The 21,939-nt window shown below is 35.3% G+C and overlaps 1 protein-coding gene across 2 annotated transcripts in view; it reads right to left on the reverse strand.

The window, feature by feature from the left end:
- Positions 1-524: 524 nt before the first annotated feature.
- Positions 525-21,939, reverse strand: part of LOC113943109 (guanine nucleotide-binding protein G(q) subunit alpha-like) — a 129,808-nt gene continuing 108,393 nt past the window's right edge. The window contains exons 6-7 of one of the 2 annotated variants that reach the window (XM_027634451.1): positions 9,828-9,981; positions 525-6,310 (exon numbers count right to left, since the gene is read on the reverse strand). In XM_027634451.1, the coding sequence (XP_027490252.1) occupies positions 6,120-6,310; positions 9,828-9,981 (345 nt within the window). In that variant the 3' untranslated portion in view covers positions 525-6,119. The remainder of the gene's footprint in view (positions 6,311-9,827; positions 9,982-21,939) is intronic. The other variant, XM_027634450.1, reaches the window with a different exon arrangement.

Here is a 21,939-nt window from a genome sequence, read left to right on the forward strand (position 1 = left end):
CCCAGAGTGTATAAAATGAAGGTTTTAGATACGACAGGACTAAGTTTAAAAAGGGGAAGAGTGTTACTTCTTTTTTTCTTTATTTCTAAGCCTTTTGGCCACACATTTCTACCTCTTCCACTTAGTCAGCTTAGCACTTGTTGGAAATATTAGTCAGCCAAATCAGCTGACACCCCTGAAAATTAGATTAGTAAAGCAGTCAAACAAGAAGAGGTTTTTTTTTTTTTTTTTTTTTTCACCCAGCTCATTGGCAAAGCAGGAAGGCTGAAATAAGGGAGAGGAAAAATTCCCAGCAGTTGAAAACTGGGAACAGAAGAGGTCTCAGAGGGTAGCTCTTTTTTGTAGCAATGAGCTATGAGAGTGGGGCAGGTGCCTTGATGTCAGATAGTGATACCACATGTGCTACTGAGGAGCTGGCAACTGTGTATTTTGTGGCAGTCTACAAATACTCTTGAACTCCTAGATGTTTGGAATAGTATCCCACAAGTGCTCAGCAGGTTTTAATCACAACTATGCACAGTTTATCACACAGATAGTTTCTACTTTTATTTCACATATCCAACAGTCACCACTGACACTGTATTTTGTTGGCATTATCTTCACTGAAACATAAAGATAAAATAAATCCTTCCCTACTGATTCCTCTCCCTTACATTCTGTAACTGGAAATTAAAATGAGGAATCACTCACTCAAGTCCTTGCTTAGGTAAACCGTTTGCACTCTGGGAATCTTACTTAAACCATTGTGATCACGTAATAGAAAACAAACTAATTTTTGCAACTGGCCTGAACTTCTATTTCTTCAGTAATGAAGATAGGAGATCAACTGATTGTTGACCAAGTATGAGCCAAACTCCTGAGAAGTAGCTCACAGGCATCTTTCCCTTATTCCTGCCACGGCACAGGTGAACAAGATGACCCAAGGAACACCTTGCTCTTGCAGTACTACTGCAATCATCCAAAATCTTTAAGAAATTCACCTGTCTACACAGTCTGAATTTTCTAGTAGTAAGGTATGGGGTTTATTTCTTCTCACCCCCCATTTCTGAGTTTCCATTGTACACAAGCCAAAAAAACTCCAAACCTTTACTAATACTGTCAAATTACCATCTCCACTGTAACAGATCTCAAAGGTTTTGAATGTCTGGTTGTAATAAAGATATTCTGGAAATTTTAATATTTTGACAATGATGATGGAGCACACATAATAAAAAATTAATTGTGGAGTAACACATCTATCCAGCATTTACTATAACAAGAAGCACTTTGGGAGAACAAAAAGCCCAAACAGTATTTCAGAAAAACTAAATTTCAGGAATGAAGTACAAAGGTATTGGCCAAAAATACTGTATTTTTAACCAGCAACATTTTTGAGGGGCAGTAACTGTACAATATTAGTTTTTCAAAAAAACTATTTCTGTCCCTCAACACACAATACATGCATTTAAATGACAATTTAAGAACAGCAAATATGATATTTATTTTTAAATACTCAAAGTTTTAAAATGCATCTGACACTCCTCCCTAAAAAAAAAAAATTAAAACTGGTCAAATAAGGATTTCCTGCAGCATGGTGAATGAGAAATCCAGCAACAGACTTAATCTTAAACTGTATTTTGAGAGAAAAAAAACCTGAATCAACAGATTTACATTTACTTTGATATGGCTGGCTTTATATTTTTGACAATATTTTCAAAATCTCTCTTTTTTCCCTGCAGCATGGCTACTGTGAAAAAGCTCAAGTGAAACGGATGGCAAAATCCCTTTAACCAGCTAAATCTTGACCTCAATGCATTGACTACATAGGAAAGTTTCTTGGTTGACTCACAGAACTCAAAATGTTATGGGTAATCAGAAGTCAAAACAGAGGAGGTATCAGCAGCTCCACTTCTCAAACTAAATGTATTGTTTTGCAAGATCTCTACTAAACTAACAAACTGGACAGAGTCAGATGACTTCAGTTGTTTAAAGCCTGTTAAATTTTAGAATTTATGGTTTATATCAAAAGAGGGACTGGAATGCCTTTGCAAAATCTCAATTTCTAAAAAACCATGGTTAATCACTTACACTAGGACATTTAAATTTCCTAACTTATGTCGGTCTCTCCAAAACATATTTACTTTACTGATCACTTAACTAGAGGTAGGTGATGTGTAGGCCTTGTTAATATGCTGTGAACATTTCATTAGTTAACTAATGTAATAGTCTGCAGGAAAACCATGCACAGAGCTCCAAAAATAGCAGCACATAATAGTAAATTATTGTCTAAATTTATTTTTTTTTCATGTGGGTTAACATGTCCATGTTTTCTCCTAATATTTTATTCTTTCGTGAAGAATGTTTAACAAGGAAAGGGAGATGAGGTTGAGTAATCTGAAAGTCTTCTGCACCTTATGGGAGTCTAGCAGTATCTTTATATGCAGCCCTTTTCCCCCATATAGAGTTTTTGCAGATCATGCAGTCAATTGTGACTGTTTTCCAGCATTAAAAGTCTCTTCTCCACTTTCAAACTTTAAAAAGGGATTCACAATCATGTGGCAGTATGATTAAAAATTACAGTCCACACACCTTGACAATCAAAAGAGACTGAATTATAAAAAGTAAACTGCCCTTATAGCTGCATCATCCTACATCTGTAAGGACAGTGTCAGTTAATTAGTGAAAAAGGCAAGTTCAAGGTTTCTGTAAAACATGTATTACAGCTTTCTTCTGCTATTGAACATCTAGAATACACAGGTTCCCAAGATGTTTTCCTGCCCTCCTCCCCCATTTATACCATTCAAAGAAAACACATCATTTTGGCAAAGTTAAAAGGGTTTCTGTCTTGATGTTTTTGCCTTCAGCTTCATGTTAGAGGCACAAACTTCTGGACTTAAGCACTATAAGGCATAGTAGAAACCACCAATTAAAACAACAGCAGCACCACCACCACAATGGAATATACTACAAGTGGGAACAGCTGTGTCATTTAAAAAGAAAATGTTTTTGTAAACTGTCACACTGCAATGCTGTGTTAGGTGATTCATGTAAAGCTTGCCTTGGCATGCTGAATATCTTTTTTCCAGAACATGCTCAAATGATCTAAACACTGCCACAGGTTCAACTCACCTAAAAAATACCAGAAAATAGCCCAGTGGCACACACTCTTGAAAACTTTTGCAATCACAATATAACTAGAAAGCGTGAGTAAACTTTTGTTTTGTTTTTATACAAAACTCCGAACCACATTTCCTGTTCCCCCACCCAATATCCTATAAGAAAAAAAAAATTAAAAATGCCCAAACTTTTGTTAGACACCACTGTGGTGTGGCTTTTTGTTTGTTTGGGGTTTTTACCTCCCCCCCCCTTTTTTTTTCTTTTTTTTTCTTTTCTTTTTTGCTACAGTTCCATTTATAGCACTGAATCCAGTGTGGGCAATGTATTCCCAGGCTGAAAGAAGGGATACTATCAACAGTGGAACTGTGAAAACAGAAGCTCTGTTGAATTTATAGCAAGATCAAGACCAATTTTCTTAAACTGTACGTAAGAAAGAGTCACTGTTCTGATCCCCTATTCAGAATGTTAGCGTTACTTTTAAATAAAATGCTTTTAATTCCTTAAAATTGTTAATTATAGTGACTTTCTGGCTGTTGTTGTTATTCATAAAGTTTCTGCAGTTTCTGAAAGACTGATTAATTGATCTGAGGTTTTATATATTATCATGGTATTTTTAGGGCAACAGCATACACACATTAGTACTTATATACAATGGCTTGAAATATCTCTAAATTTACTTTTCCAATAAATCCTACCAGAAAAGTAAAAGTAACCTAATGTGAATCTGATAAATAAAAATTTAATTTATATTTAAAGCTTATGTTCCAATTAGAGATATAATGGCCTAAGTTCTCTAATAAGTTTGTTTTCTACAGCTGTATAAAGCCCTGACAAGATTTAAGCATTGTTTTGAATGTGAATGACCTCTGTCTGGGTGTCTCCAATTTACTCCTTCTCAGGAATGTGGAAATGATTTTATACAGCACAATGCTAGTACCGCTCTGTACTATAGTATTTTGTTTTGTAAATAAAAACAACAAATCCCTAGTCAGAAATAAACTGACAAAATTTACATTCTTCTCTCTTAAAAAAGTAAATAAAATAACATTATTTAAAATGTGAATTAGCTATAAGACATACAATACAATTACATAGATACATATCAATACAGCACATTCAATTTGCCAAAAATTAATGATTACAAAGCCAATATGGATGCTGCCATATATATATATATATATGTATGTACAATGATTATAGCATTCATAATTGCACTATACCTACAACCAGTTTTAAATTACACATTGTTTTAAGAGGGAGCAAAAAATAGCAACTGGTTCTTGTTATTGTTGTTTTGGAATTGAGAGGGTTAAGGATGAAAACCGTCTCATTAGTATTTATTGTTAACTTTGGTAATCAACTAATAAGCCATTCTTTTTTTCCACCTCCCATCTGCTGCTATGTGGCTGCAATTTCTGTGTTAAGTGCACTCCAGTGCTACTTGGCATTGCAGATAATAAATCCAATTACAAGTCTGAACTCCGAGTTTCCTAGAGCTTGCTAGCAATCATGCACCTGATCAAAAAACACCTTTCAACCTGCAGAATAAAGGCTCATCTACGTGTGCTGCATTTTTGTTGTTAAAAAAAATCACACGTTTAAATTTAAAGAATGATTTTCTCACTGCTTCATTTACATTTACAAATCTCTTCTAAAGAACGTTGAGAGAGGCTATTTTGCATGAAAGCTTATCAAATGCCTGTGAATTAGTTAAGAAGCAACCTTATCAAGAAAGGTTCCTGAATATGATCTCTCATTAATACTTTTGTGTTATACAACTAAAGGTGCCTTGAAATTATTATGGAAAACAACCTCATGTCTTAACTGACAAAGGGAGAGATCTAAACTGTTTTTAAATCAGTAGACCACATGCATGTCATATTCATAGCATATTCACTTACACTGTTGGTTTTGGCATTAGAAAATGGAACACCTTCTAAAAAAGGGAACACATGAGCTAAAACTGCGGGTGTTAATCATTTGGCAGTTGACTCAATCAGGTCAGTTCCCAACCCCTCTGTTTGGCATTTCAATCAGTATCTTGTTTCAAGAGCACTGGTTTTATAAAAAGCCAGATTTGGCAACATGAATTTTGTACAATAAAAATAATTTTTCTATTGTGGAAAAAGAACACTTAAAAAAGCTCTAACTTAAAAAACACACCACAAAACTGAGAAAAACAACACTGTTTCAGGCTGTAGCCACTGGGGAAACTGTAGTGTCTCACTTTTCTATTTGGCATCTGTAAATAAAAGGAGAAAGAAAAAAATGGCACATGGCAACTAAAAAGAGATTCTAACATATTCCATGTACATCCGAAACTGTGTCTTAATGATTTCATTATTGTCTTCTGTGCACCTTTCTGAACTGTAAAATTACAGATAAATTTAATATCCTTAGACAACTGTAATTCTACTTTGCAATTCCAATCTTCTAGTCTCAAAGTGAAGACAGAATGAAGACACCCATGTAAAGAATTTAAAAATCACAGTATCAATACTTTTTGATCCTTCAGAGAAAGTACATACTGTAAAATTACAATGACTGATGACTTAAATTGTGATGATACTGTTTTCCTGACCAAATCACCCAACAGAAAATATTTCACCCAGGAATGCACCTGGGGAAAAAAAGGCCATTGTACCTTATAAAACATAAGGGGGGAAGGAAAGGACGGGGTGAGAAAGGGTTAGGAAAAGAGGAAACCAGCTTGATTTTGCTTCAATAGCAAAAAACTGCTATCCTTTGTAAATGTATGACCGAGAATTTGAAACACATTGAGTCACAAAGTTTTGCCTAAAAAAATGAGGAAATGTGCTGTGAATGTACTTCAGCATCTTTTGTTTTTCCTCCATATAGTTTAAATAAAATCATAATATTAACTACAAACTCTGTGGACATTCACAGAGTCCAGGCCAGCAATAAATTAGTATTATGCAAATTGTTTTCACAGATTATAATACAGTCCCTCTTGTGTATCTTCAATCATGGAAAGTTGGTTTTGGAGGACCCCCCAGGTACAGTTAAACCAGGTTGTACTCCTTCAGGTTTAACTGTAGGATTGTGTCCTTGACAGCAGCGAAGACGAAGCGGATATTCTCTGTGTCTGTAGCACACGTGAAGTGAGAGTAGATAATTTTGTCACTATCTGGATTCAGGTCTACGAACATCTTCAGGATGAACTCTCGTGCTGCCTGTGCATCCCGCTGTGGTCCTGTAAGAAAAAAAATTCCATTTTCTTAAAAGTCGATTTCATATTTCAAGTTCTTTAGAAGAAAACAAGAAAGGCTCAGTCTGTGCTCCTCATGTAAGAGAACATGGGGAATCTTTTACTAATCAATAATATCATATACTGGCTACTTTCTTTGTGGTAGGAACTATTAAAAATAAAGAAGGAAATTTCAGAAGTTCACCAACTCAGAGCTGATCTTTTCTTGCTAGCTATCCTCATTCTTCACTAAGAGAAATCAGCTGTTTAAAACAAGTAATCTATAAATGAACAGAATGAAAACAAAAAAAATTAGCTATATTATTAAATCTTTAAAAATGCTACTAGAATTGGTGAATGTTCTAAACCTGCTGTACTTAAATTAGACTTCAGTTATTTTAGTCCTGCAAGATTCACTAGTTTTATGTGGATTTTAATAAGAAGCATAGTGAAGTTATATGCTGGACTGGTCTGACACTGTTACCAACAGAACTTAATTTACTTTAAGGGATAATAAAATACATGTGGCTCTCCAGCTGAAGCTGTTGATTGCAAAAGGCTCATGTTCTAACCGATTACTTGTTTTCTACATTATGTATGTTAATGATCCTATCAGATCTAAATTAAGGTTTTAACTCTCAGACAGACAGAGAGTCAATGTAACCAACCTACATTTTCATCTTAAAGAACACAGAAGGCAATGACTTCCAGCCTAGAACAGTGAGGATTCATTCATGTTCACAGCCAAAAGAGCAGCGCAGACGCAAGAACACAAGCCACATGCTGCTGAATTCTGTTCCATTATTCCAGTGCTGCTTACAGAAGCCACTGTTCCCTTGTTCTCCTGTTTCTGGAATGTGAGTTTCTACAGAACTCACATTTTCTATACTCTTGCCTCCTCCTATTCTCTTCACTAGTCCTGTTGTTACATGGCAATATAAATACCAGCAGCCAGCTGTTATGGGTGGCTCTGTCCTTCAGTAATTACAAAATCTGTACTTTGTGGATCAGCACATGTCCACATATTTTTCAACAACTGGATAACAGAACTTATTTTTAATACTTCAAGCTTATAATTGCTAATATTTCCAATGTGGATAATTCTATAAAATTTAGGAAAAGAATGTATGGATGAGAAACCATGTACTTTCTTGTGTGCTGCAAATCCATGTGAAGGGGGTATAAGATTCTGCAATATAGCGGTGTATGTGCCATGAACATATGTACATATATACACATACAAACACAGATGACATCATCATTTCTACAGCTTCAAAAACACAACACTCTCTAGCCTTTTGCTTGGCTGCCCACACTATAAAGAGCAGTAATATTAAGTCTCACAATAGCACAAATAAATCTGCAGTATTTTTGAAGAAAACTTTTCGACTTTCAAAGACAATGATTTCTTCAAAATAAACCACCTAATTTTTTAAACAGTTTCCTAGAATTTTGTTAAACAGTTTCATGGTAGCTAGACACAGTGCTGCCTCAAAATCCATTGGGTTATTCAAAGCCTATATCCAAATTTGCTTACTTAATCATACCTCTATGATTATATATATATAATAATAATATATATATAATATATATATTATTATATATATATTATTTAAACTTAGAAAGTATGTTTATGACCTCAGGACTTTAGAAAAAAAAGTAGAATGAGTTAGTGTTAAATTCAGACTGCAAAGTGGTTCTGATCTAAATAATATGGACACTTGGAAAAGAATTATCAATGAATTAGTAGGTTTCTTGTCCACTGCTCTAATCAGCAGCTCTTGAAGGCTGTTCTCTATATGATACATTCAAGATCTACGTAAGAAGTACTACACCAGGATTTTTCTCTTCTTTTCCTCCCAGCTATAGCCCATCCTCTCTCCCTCTCTCAGCTCTTCATTCCAGTCTTTGAGTCCGTTTTCTAGTAATAGCCATACAAGGATGTCTTCATGCAATCCACACACCCACGAGCATGCATCAGTCCTCCTTCCAATGCTCTTACAATGCACTGTGCTTGATTAGCTAATCGAGCTAACTGATTAGCTCGATTTAATTCATCCATTTTGGCATCCTGGCCAGCAGTTCTCAACCCTAAGCTACCTTCTCCTTTGCGCAGAAAAACAGATGAGAAAAGTGATCCAGCTGAAAAATACCTAATTCTGATACCTTCCTCAGATCTTCCCACTTCCCACATCCTCAGTGTGCTGGATAGAAGACAAGACTACATGGTGACCTCTGCAAGCCACAGACCTCACTCTGTCACTGGAAGTAATCAAATCAAACCATAACCTTGCCTCTGGAGTTAAGTCCTGAAAGATCTGCAGAAGAGTCAATGACTCTTGAAGACTTCCAGGTATTGACTCCAACAACCCTGTACCAGTCCATAATCTTTTTTTCCCTTCATTAATGGCAAAGGACAGGGGAAACAGATTTTCTATGAGCTGAGCCACTGCATTCCGCCTCAGTTTTTTTTCAGGACAAGCATTTGTTAACACCTGAGTGGTGATAACTGCTGAGCAGATTGTAGGGTCTTCTCACCTTCCGGATGCCATCTAGGGAACTTGTAACACAAATTAATTTCCAAAGAACAAGCATATTTCTATTCAACTGCTATTTTTCTTCTGTATAGTTCCACGAAACTAAATTTTCACTGACTCACAAATAATATGCTCTGATCCTGAAGGCTGTTGATTGTTCCCTTCCCCTTTAACAGAACACAAAATGTACATTTTTCCTGTTATTACTTTCCATATTTGTACATGAGAGTTTTAATCTTTTTCTCAGCTTCCCAATCAGCTACTCACTTCCTGGTGGGATGAAATCAATTTTCTTTTTTGAAAAATAGGAACACTCAGTTCTCTAGACCTCTTTTATTACATGAGTTCGATTTTTCTCTGTTTCCAAGGCCTCTTTCACTCAAGTTACCTCAAAATGCTTAGTTTTCCTCTCAGAAAAACTTTCTGAAAGCACAGTTTTATTAAAACCACTTATACAACACACAATTCTTTTTATGGACAAGCACATTAAGCTTCACATAATTAATGTAAAATTAAAATAAACTAAAAGGTACAATGAAAGGGTAATAAGAGGTGGCACTTGTTTCTATGAGTGTTACAGAGAGTTTATGACACTTCCCCTTAGGTATTCAATCTTACAAAAAACCAAACCTCAAAAAACCAAAAGTATGAATGACTATGTGTACAACTGAGGAATGCATTTTATTTATTTTTAATGTTTACACTTCAATTTAAACCCTCCCTCATTTTACAAAAAAGGACAGAATGCGTTTCACTATAATTTCCCACTAAAGGTTCTGCCATGCTACCCACAACTAATTACAGAATAAACTGAAAATCTAGCAGACTAAAAATCAACAACAGTTCCATCACATTTTACTTTTTTTTTTTCTTGAAGGAGTAAAATATATCAAAGGATCTATCTATCTAGCATTTGGACATAGCTACTACAGTTTGCCATTGCTGCAGCGTAAACAGAGCATGAACTCTGATGTCGTTATACTTACCATCATACTCTGGAAAATAATCAACTAGATGGGAGTACATAATTTTCTCCTCTAATAGATCTTTTTTATTTAAGAACAGAATAACTGAAGAATTCTGGAACCATGGATATGTGATAATTGTCCTAAAGAGTGCTTTGCTTTCTTCCATTCGATTCTGGAATAAAAAGAAGAGCAGAATTTTGGTGGTCGTGGAATAATTTTTTTAATGATTTCATGCATTTTCACTTTATTTGGTAAAAGAATCCATTTCATTAAATATGCAAGCATTTTCCTTCTGCAAATTCAACTCCTGAAGCATAAGTATTCTTTAAAACACTAATCATGAACATGAAAGTTGTAACAGGTACATTTTTAAAGTCTGAGTATGCACTGGTGGTTAGTGAAAAGTGATTAATGGTATGGACAAGTACAGCACCACAAGACATAATAACCAATTCAAGGTTTAATACATTATTTATTTTACATGCCTTTGAATATTTTGAGTGTAGAGTTGAGTAGTTCTTAGAGATCAGCCTTAAAATAACTGCAAGCAAATTTGGAACCTGAGAACATTCTGTCAACACCAAAAGCTTATGACATAAATTAAAAAAAATTCTAATTTGCTAAAATTTGTTTCTAACATCACTGGATTAGCCTTTAATTCTTTAACTGCTCCTGAAACCACTTTTCACTGTAGTTGTAATGTCAGTAAAGCTGACTCTATCTGTAATATTCTTCTGTCATTGTAAAATATGTTACAATTTGATTAGTTCTGAAGAAGTTAAGCTGACATGACATGGTTAATACAGAGTCATAACAAATATGGTTCAAAACACAGGAACTAACTTACTTTTTTCATTATTATTATTTAAAGCTGCAGCACCCTGAAAAAGCCTGTTTCACCACTGAATGGGGCTTCAGATAATGGCAAGGTGAGTCCTGCAGATTCTGCTGTTGCTGAGCCATACAACAATCTGTCAGACAACTCTGACAGTTTTACCGTAACTGTATCTTTACTGCCATTAATTTGCATTTTAGTGAGGCAAACATAAACATGAACAGGAACTTAAAAAGACAAACAAACTTAAAACAACAAAACAAAACAAAAAACAAACTGCAAACCAATTCCATTTTGTAGCAAAAGTTGGTGATTTGGTCTCATATATTACCCCAGAATCTTTGTGTAATTTATTAAACTTTATTGCACGTTGTTGTGGTGAGTGAAAATAAATAGCTGAATTTATATATTAAGAAACCAATGTGAGGAATAAAACATTTGCTTTCATGCACTCGGATCTCATGACTCATATTGATTTCAATGGTGCCAGGATTTCATTCTGCAAGGAGAAAAACTCAAATGTCAACACAGCTGAACATAAAACCTAAGTCCTTAGACTAACGGTTAATCAGACCATATTTTCTTCTCAAAGTTCTATGCAGACCTCTTCTCTAAACAAGACGTTACAGAAAGGCAATGGGAACTACCTAGTTTTGACTTTTATAACTTGGTGAAAAAAAGAAGGCAATGTAAACTTACAAATTACTGATTAGATTATAAATATTTACCTAAACTTCTCAATTCTTGGTATCTTCTAATGTGACACTCACAAGGTAAAACAGCATAGTGACTCAATTAGAAGTGTTCTTTCACAGTAAATTTATAAGCTATTTGTAACTTGTCAATAAGAAAAGTGCAAGGAAAAGACAAACTAATTACTTACCTAGACAAAATGTTCCTACTTTTCACCTTTCAAATGGACTGCAATATTTTCATCTACAATGCTGGTTTTTTCCCATACACACAACACAGAATTGCAAAGACAAAATAAATACATCTATTTGGATAAACTTACAACCCTTCCTCCACCAAAGCTCAAGGAAACTGTGTTTTGCAAACACTGTTATTAGCCCCAGAGCACATTTTCATTTTTGATTTGAAAGGGATGCCAAATGAGATGAAGCGGAAAATGTATGCAGACTAAAGCTGCACTGACATCATGCATAAAACAATTTCTGGCACCCAATCAGCTGAAAAACGAACTCTGTAATTGTTACGTATAACAAAAATACCAAGAAACATACACAACCAAGACAAAAATACTTTGTCTTCAGATGAGCATGTCTTATATATTCATTATTAATTCTGTATAATATGAATTGAATTTCACAGCCACTTTTTTCCTATTATCAATTTATAAATGTCTCTCAAGTCCTTTCATGCTTAGTTTGAGGCATTTGACTTAAACGTCTCCTTGACAAGACATGTAGTAAAGGTTTCACTCAAACAAGAGATCAGAGAAAAAGCAGGTTTTCATGATTTCAAAAATAGTTCAATTAATTCACAACCTATCTGTGTTAAAAAAAAAAGATACTACTTAGAAGGAAGTGTAAAAGAGCTGCAGCAGAAAAAAATAATGTAACATCCAAGAAAATAATCACAGCCTTGAGAAATTTACAGGAGTAATTGACATGTGCTGTCTAATACAACTGAAGGAAATGCTCAGTTATTTCAGAAAAGATATATAGTTGAGGATGTCAGTAACTAAAGTAAATAAAACATTACTAGATTATCCTACCCTCATTCACTCCACTGTATTCTTTAGTGTAGTAGAAGTTTCACTTCATACAGAAGCTACCTGCTTCCAGAAGCCGATTGTTCCAACTGTCATCCAGTTAACTATATTTCCAGGAAGAGCCAGGCTAAATCTGAATCTACTCCTGATTCTGGGAGAATAGGCTTTAGAGACTCAGCAGCAGTACACTGTTACCCTTGCTAATTTTGTATTAAATTATCTACTCCTAAACAAAATTAACAGGAAGTCAGAGAACTGTAGAAATAATAAAAAAATGTACATTACATTGCCAGAGGCCACTGAAGTAGAATTATTTCTTAGGGTATAAGAATCATGCCCTATACAGCTCTAACAGATTAGGATACTGGAAAAATAAAACTGTTGCCAGATGAAGAACTATTTGCTTAGCTGGTGGGGAAAATACAATGCTTATTCTTAAAAATCACTACCCTATGGAACGGTACAATACTTATTTTTTAGGATCATGTTAAACATTAACCAAGAAGAGAAATGGGAGAGTAACCAGCCTAGGTACACTAACTAAGCTCCATATTTGGGAAGTACGACCAGTTCACTGTGCGGTCAGCTGTAACTTCTCAGACTATGACCACCAGAGGGACTCCCGAGACATGTGCAAAGAGGAGGGAACATATGTTAATGATTTTGAGGAAATTATTATCATCAGTATTTTTCTTCTGGGAAAACCAATGAATATGTATGTAAAAAATGGTATATAAACAGGAGCTTTTCTATGCTCGGTATGCACAAAATGCTTGGAAGTATTCCCCGTGCATCCAGCACCAAATAAAGAATACTGCTTTCTACTACTGAAATTGTATGTTAGAGAATTTAATTTTTGACCATTTTTCTGTAACAAGACAGTGAAGTGTCTTGCACACCAAATGGTAGTTCAAACAAACAGTAAATATCTCAGTATAGGGATTATTTCAAAGTCTACATCACTACAAAATGGCCCTTACTGCACCTCCATGACATGAACTGCAGGGATTATGACATTAGGAAGGCTGAAGACACATTTGCTAAGGAGCTGAAAAAGGATGACAAATCATTTAAGAAATAGGTAATTCTCATTAAGATCCATAATTGACAGGTCTATGAATTTCCTTCTATGAATGATCCTTCTCAAGGAAGAGCCCACACTATGTTCTGCCTTTACAACAGAAGTATGGAAAAAAGAATTAGGCTAACACTGGTTATTTTCTCTGAATGTATGCCACATTGCAATGCTCCACAAAGAAATATGCCTTCACAAAAGATGTATGTAATAAGAATGTAGTATTAGAAATTTAAAAGGAATCAGATTAGTATCAACACTCACTTTTAAGCAGTTCTTCCCAAGAGCCAAGCTTCTAAATTCTGTGCACTAAGATATTTGGACACCATTATCTGGAGAAGAATGTTGCCTTTATGTCCCCAGAAATCACTCATTATAAAATCAGAAACAGTAACTTACAGTTAAGCTCCAAAATCAGACTCTGCATGTAACAATACTACTATCCAATACACATTCAGGGTCTGGCTACCTGGATGGTTTCCAAATAAAGGCTAGGTCCATTAGAGGTAAACCCACTACAATTAGATGATGACAGTTACTATTTAAAACCTAAGAGAACATAGAGGGCATAATTATGTACTTACACATTAGAAGGGATGCTCCTGCACTGCTCATACAATTAAGCACCATACAACATTGAATAAGTAACAGCCCCTCCTATAATTTGTTTAAATATAACCATCTGACAGTGACTATCACATACCTTGGAAGGCTTGCTTGGCAGGAAGGTATCTCTAAAGTTCACCTAGGTTAGTCTTTCACTTCAGTAGGTCTAATGACACATGGGAGCATGTCAGTCATGGCTTTGCCTTGGGAAGTCTTGAAAGCCTGTACAGACGGATTTCAGTAATTCTCTAATTTCCCTGCCCCCCTGCTAAACTATCACGCAAGGGAAAAATGTTTCCTAACATACAGCCTGAACTTCCCAAGACACAATCTAGTTATACTGTCCACCTCAAAAAGTTCAGCTCCATGGCACTCCTGCAATTCCAAAATACTTGTTGGCAAGTATTAGTGTCTTGCTCACTAGACTAAACAAGTTTAGGTCTCTCACCCTGTCTTCACAGGACATGGGCTCTGGACCTTTCATGCTTTTCCCAACAGATTATGTGACCACGAAATTGCATATATAAACCCTCTGCAAATTATTTCAAAATTGTGTTAAAGATGGTGAACTGATATCTTGATATTTTGTCATTCAGATGTGTACTCTGTAGATGTTTTGCAGGAATTGAAAGATGGTCTAGAAATTTTCAAGTAGATTTTATCTGCCTGAGCAGACGAAGCAATACAGGTTCTCAGTTCACCAAAACAGATCAAACATTCTAAGACGGTTTCGTTATTTCATTTTGCTATGACTCATAGATTAAGCAAAAAATAAGAAGCAATTTATTTTTTGACTAATCAATCTCGCTTAACCTTCTGCAGTCTTTATCTCTCTGTTTATCCAATTTGTTTGAGCCATTCAGCTTTTATGGATGCCACTGCTGACAAAACAATTTCTGTTCAAAATTAATTCCTCCAACAATACTGCTTATTATCCTCTAAGGTTTCTCTTAAACTGATTTTCTGTGACTAGGACCTCACTCCTTTGCATGCACACTATTTTCCTTACGTTAAATATATATGTAACATTACTGCCATAATATTTTTAATCAGTTTAATTACAGAAAGTTTGACATGATGATATGGTTGAACTACTGTTCTGAAAAACACTTGTCATTTACAGGATGCACTTTTCTTATGTAAAAACCAGTTTCATGTTACAGTAATTTTACTGGAAGTTGGGATAGGATTACAAGGGAGTATAGAAAGAGTTCAGCATTGAGGACCTGACCTTCTGTCAGATGCAATGTGAAGGAAGCTTTGCCGAATCAAGCACGACTGTGGCTCTTCAAAAAAGGAACAGCAACAGGGGCGAGCAGGCACTATTTAACAGTTTGTCCAAGTACCTGATTTAATTTTATGAGCCAGCTCTACCTCATCAAGTTGCTTCCAGAAAAATCTTATTTCAATTTCAATAGAAAAGGCTGCAGATAGAAACTTGTGAATAATTACTGTACAGAAATGTGCAGCTGGAGCTGGCTCAAGGCTTTCTCAGTAGCTGACAGCCATTCTCAGCAGTGAAGCCAAGCTTCAACAGCAACCCCTGTCCAACAGCAGCAAGAGTTCACCACAGCCTCCCTGGCTTTGCACAGGGAAAATTAGCAGGAGGATTACTGGTTTACCAACCCCCAAGATCCGCTGGTCTGGGTAACTTCCCTGTTCTGCTTTTGTCTGCAGTCAGTCCCAAACTGCATAAAAAGATCGATATTGCCAGCTACTCCTCCATTTTTCTGATATACAGATTCCAGCAAAAAATTCTCCCATATTTCACACAACCTGACATAGTTGCCAGTCTAGTTCAAAAACACCTTATGCAACAGAATAAGAAATACAGCAGACAAACTCCAAAAGTGAGGAGAAATTTGGTAACTATAAACAGATGATATAATCTTAGACAAGATTATTCCAATTTTTTAATACACATCAAGAAAAAACACTGTACTTACTAACGAATCACAGGACTGTCCAATTTTATGACTAGAAGCAAGCTTTTATGAAACAAAAATAAAATGAAATTTCTTTCTACCATGTACCTCTTGTTATATAAAAAATTTTACGTTGAAATGTTTTTCTATGATCATTAAACATTAAAACAAATACAACTAAATGTATATATCAAGTTTTCTCACATTTTTATTCAAATGAAACTCTTACTCTTCCTTAATTTTTAATGGATTAAAAAGGAATATATTTCCTTTTTTTTTTTTTTTTAAATACCTATACTTTCAGTTTTCATGTTAAAATGAAGGATTTCTAGTTTGGATTTATGTATTGAAATTCTCCTTGCTATCTGCTGCTCTGGAAAAATATGCGATTACACCTGCAATTAGAAAAATAACAGAATTGGCATAATTTATAAGCACCTGATTCTAAAATGCCAAATCCTGAAAAATACGTGAAAAGTACCAAAATAGCATTTAAGAGCTGTATCAGCTGGTACCCAGTGAAGGGAAAGCAACATTTCCCAGCTAACAGACAGTGCTTTGACAGAAAAGACTGAGTACAATATTAATCTGAAACAACAGAGATGCAGTAGTGGAGTTTCACCCACTACTGTCTTCAAGATTGTCTAGAGTGGTATCTAGTGGGTGTACTGTATCTTACACACTAAACAAAAAAAGTAGCAATTACCTGCTTCTTAAAAAATTGTTAGCAATTTAGATAGTGCCTATTAAACAAAATCAGGATTTTGCAAATTCGGAGGGACTAAGTTTTGTTGAAATGCTGTGATAGAGAAGGTAGTGGGGAAGTAAGTAAGATGCATTTTTTCAGTGAAAAACTTGTACTGCACACATAACTTGTGCATGGTGGTAAAAATGCTTATTTGAGTGAGAGTACATTCGGAGATGATAACTGTAGAAAAAAGGAGGTACTGACAGAAGAGAGCTTCGAGGTTAGTATTTCAGAAGTTGTTTAGTGTCACAGTAATTGACTCTACTATTTTAATTGACAAAAACTTGTGTGAATGCTTTTGTGTGAAAGTCTGTATTAACTAGGAATGTCTCCATTATCCAAGTAAGACTCCAAGCAATTATTTTAGTAGAAGCAATGTCCAGCTGCACAGAAAGACCTACAGTGTATTTATTGGCTAAAAATTTGATACAGTTGCTATGCAAAAGTTAGGAAATAACAGATGAAATCAGGAAATGGGAGGTAAGTGAGGAGTCCTCAACTATGTAAAAAAGTAAATACAGTAAATCAAAACTGAAACTGCTTCACATTTTTGCCACCAGTATGAAGTATAATCTTGCAGCTCTACTGCTGTAAACTAAAAAACTGCAATGGTTGTATAAATATTTTTGTAAGTAACTCAAATGCAGTGAGAGGCAACTTCAAACACAAAGCTCAGGGATAATTCCTTTATTTTGTTCACTGGTCTTGAATCTTTCTGCAAACGAGCCTGAAAAAAAAAGCTTCTGGTAGAGGACTGGGAAGACATCTCTGCAGATGCGAACTGTATCTTAAGTTACCTGGGAGAGGAACTCTCAACTCTCCAACAACTTGAATTTGCAACACTGCACTGGCAAATACATGGCAATTTTATGTACCCAGCAGAGGCAGAGATGAAGGAACTGTCAGCTAAAATATATCAAATGAACATACTCAACAGCCACCAAAACACAAAAATACTGTCCAATACCAAAATGGTCTGTAATGTGGTAAAAAACCCCCATTGCTGTTAAGTGTCCACACATTGCTGTTAAGTGTTTCTTAAATTAAAAAAATGGCTCTTAAATTATTTTTCATGAAATAACATGAATGCCAGAATAATCAGCTTTTCCTTAAAGCCTAAATATATTTGAGAAAAATAAGTGAAAATATTTTAAAATTAAATTTTCACTGAATAAAGCTCTTTTCTCAATAGTTCTGACACTGGTTATTCAGAAAAAAAAAATGGCAGTCATCCTTGCCAACAATTGCTGCCAATAGCAACATTTACCAGCAGCATTTCTGGCAGCCTCTGTAAACCAGATGATGATTATTCAACCCCCTGTTTCCATTATGAACCACCCACTTCAACAAAAGAGAGAAGAGAGAGGCTCTGACTCTTCCTTATGCAAATCTTTCCCACATTCAAAAGTTCTTTATCCAGAAGTCAAAAAATAAATATGCACTTGTGTGAACAGGTATGAACAGATACAATACATAAAGCAACAAGGTCTGGCACAGCTGTTATTTTCTCTAGTTACCAAATAAGCAATCAATTCTGGAGATTTGATTTCCCGTAGGAAAAAATACTAATAATTATGAAGGTCATTTGAGGATTTTCATTCTAACTAGGAGTTCATATTACCCCTCTACCCTATGCTCAATTGTTCTGGATTGCTGGTTGTCAATGAAAAATCAGCCAACTGAAGTACTACATTTATTCATAATGTAGAAAAAGAGAAGTGCTCTGATCTCAGAACTATTTTCTTTCAAACTTCATGCTAAGCCATATATGACTATGTGAATAAGGAACACAAAGTGCTGGAAGACAAGTGGGAGCATGCCCAGAGGTGAACAGCAAGATAGTTTTGATGAAAAAATGAAGTATGTTGTTTAGATAATTGCCTCTATAAAGAGTAAAAGTATTCTGAACTCTGTGGCATCATCCCATTTCTTATTTTTGTCCCACATCAAAAAAAAGTGTGACAGGAACATTGTACCAATTAGTCATCCATTAGCAGATATCACACATGAACACTACTCATTCTGCAGATGTATTTTTGCCCAGATTCAAACTGTAAGCATGTATGCCTTCATCTATGTACCTGTATACATACAAATGAGTTAGTAAAGATACCTATCCTGGGTTTCATGTAATTATTTTACTGTAATTTTAATGAATTAGACTTTAACTGGAATATTTTTTAATGAACTAAGCAACATTGATCCTTTCTACTTGGGACAATCTAAGAATAACAAAATTTTCCATCAATCAAAATAACAGTGCCATTATTCAGTTACTTGAAGCACAAAAACATTGCAGAAAACAACCTTACGAAGTTCTTTCAGTTTCAATTTGCAGCTGTGGCTGAGATACTGAAGCCCTAATTTTCTTAATATCCTGTTTTGCCTTCATACAAGTGCTACTTCTGATAAAATACTTCTGATAAAGTTCTTCAGTGTAAATTAAGTACCGCAATGGTAACTACATTAATGCACATATCAACTGTCAAATAAAGTAGGGTTCCTTAGGGTATTAAAGAAGCTATGGCAAAACCTTATGGCATGACTACAAAGATGGTCCCTGAAGAAACAAAGACACAAAACCTCCTTTCACATGTCAAACTATAGCTTTTCTAGAATCAAAGAAGTTATGTTAGAATGGACCTGCGGAACTGGTGTAACTCCTTGCTCCCAGCAGGAAAATCTTTGTCATGAGATTAGGTTACTCATGGCTGTATCCAGTCAAGCTTTGAACATCTCTCTCCAGGATGGATATCCTACCACCCTAAACCAACAATTCTGCTTCACTCACTCCTTTGTAGACACATCATCTTTCTGCCCTCATATTTATGAACGCACCAAGTCAAACACAGTTTTATTGTAGGCCACTGTATTTACAAACTATTAGGATGCTAGACTCCTTTGATGATCCTCTGTTGGTAATATTTTGAACATAGCATTTTTAAGAACAACTTACAACACTCCACACTGCTTCTCCAAGGGACTCTACCAGTCAGATGTCCCTTTTCCCCTTCATCTCTCCTGTTCCACTTGTCTGAGTACCCCCTTGAATTAACGAAAGATTCGTGCAATGGCTATTGGAAATGTTGCACAAGTCCTTTCCAGATCTATGGGTTCTATTCACATCTCAAATCACAAATGTTATGCTTTCCTACTTTTAGTGCCATGCAAACACTTGGTACTGGTAAATGAAGCTGTTATTCTACATTTCAGAAACCTAGAATACTTGATGGGGATCACAGCTGCACATTGCTCCTAAGTAACAGACACTGCTTTAGAAGTCTGTAAACTCAGGATAAAAAGCTGCAAAACTATGGGATGTTGAATACAGAATGAGAGGGCATCAAGTTACAGCAGCAGAATTCTCAACAATGCAAGCAGCAGTCTTTGCACAAACCTGGCTGCTACATCACTGTACGTCATACTGCAGCAAGGAGCAGGTTTAGACAAGTTTCTGGGGAACTCCTTCTGTTCAGGATGAAGAGAATGGTGCCACATGCAAAAGTTTTTGTTGGAATATTTCAAAAGTGACTCACCAAGAATGGAATAAAGAAGATTCAATTTGGTTATCATACCAGGTTAGGTCATGCAGGTCCTTAAAGCAGACAAACCATTTGGTTCTATGTTGTAAGGAAATGAAAGCCAGTCGACAGATCAACACAAAGAAAAACCAAGAGGATGGGGAAATTATCTTTATGGCATCATTATTTTTAATGTCCATTGAGCCATATGGCATTTGTCAAGCTCACAAAAAAAACCCAGATCCTAGAAAACAGCTTAATATGTGTGAAAGGAGGAGAAACGGGATGTAATGGCAATATGAGACACAGTTTGAAGGCAGAGAATGACAGAATCGTTTAGATTGAAAAAGTCCTTTAAGATCACGTGACTAGGATTTCTTAAGCCAAGGAATCAATTTTTCTATTACTTTAAAAACTCAGAATTCTTAAGCTATTCTTGCCTGCTTCATACACTACTAACCTTTTCAGCAAGAACTACAACCTGTGATCAAACCTATAAGTACATGAACTACAAGGAGGTTTTACTTTCTATAAAACTTTGATGTGAACTGGATCACAGTTCTGATGATTAAAGGCAATGGAAGGAAATATTGTTTTAAGAGAAATTCCGTTACACATTATTATATTAAAACTAACAATTTTGACTGTACCTAAATCAAATTTAATTTATGAAGACATAGTACAAGCTTAAAAAAAGGCTTTAAAACATAAGCTGTCTTTTAAAAAGTGCAGAACTCAACAACAATCTCCTCTTACCAAGGAGGCTCATAATTTACCCTCCAATCCTGTTAGAACTTCCCATTTTACAATTTTTTTTTAAACAAAATGTATCGGCTCTGACCAGAACAACCTAAACTGTCGTTTTCCCCCAATATATTCTGTGTAATGGATGTTCAAAATACTCATACTGATTTACTTCTACAAATTATCTTCTAGCAATGCATACTTCATGCTGTCCAATGCCTCTGTTGCTTTGCAACCTCTCACAATAGGAAAGATAGTATTTGCTTTCTGATAGTTTGGAAAATTTCTAATTTTCACTTGGCCTATTAATCCATTAATTTAGCTGAACTAAGGAAACTGTATCCTGTCTTTTCTGGTTTTGCTCTGAGAACAGTAGTGAAAAAAACCATGCCTACATAATCACCAAAGAGTTATCTGAACTGTTATATACCTTAAGACTTTTAGTGTGTTAACGTGGAAGAAAAATATGTTCCAGCTTCAATAAATATTTTGCTATTTTCAAGTACTTAAAAAGCTGCGTAAAGAGTTTCTTTTTTCTGAAACTCTATTTTCCAGGTATACTATTATGTCTCTAGTTCTTCCATAATTACAAGTGGTTACTGGTTCTCTTACAAAGCTGGAACTCATTCTGCATTTATTGCACTGAGACCCTGAGATTTTATATGTTTAGAGGACCTACCCATGATATGCATGTAAATGCAGCATGTCCTGTAATATCTATTAATATACTTAATCTCGAATGAATCCTTTATTTAAGAAAATAAGTCGATTTTCAACATGGGTAAAGTTCTAAACTGTGCTTTTTAATAAAACCATAAATTTCTCCAAATCTGCTGTCATAATTCAGAGCTAAAGCACGACCCACAGGATACAATATATCATAAATCAATGTACCAGACAGATGACTCCCTAATTTATTTCACCTCTAATTCCACTGGAGT

This window comes from Corapipo altera, unplaced genomic scaffold (genome assembly GCF_003945725.1).
Source record: "Corapipo altera isolate COAL_440 unplaced genomic scaffold, ASM394572v1 61411, whole genome shotgun sequence".
NCBI lineage: Eukaryota > Metazoa > Chordata > Aves > Passeriformes > Pipridae > Corapipo > Corapipo altera.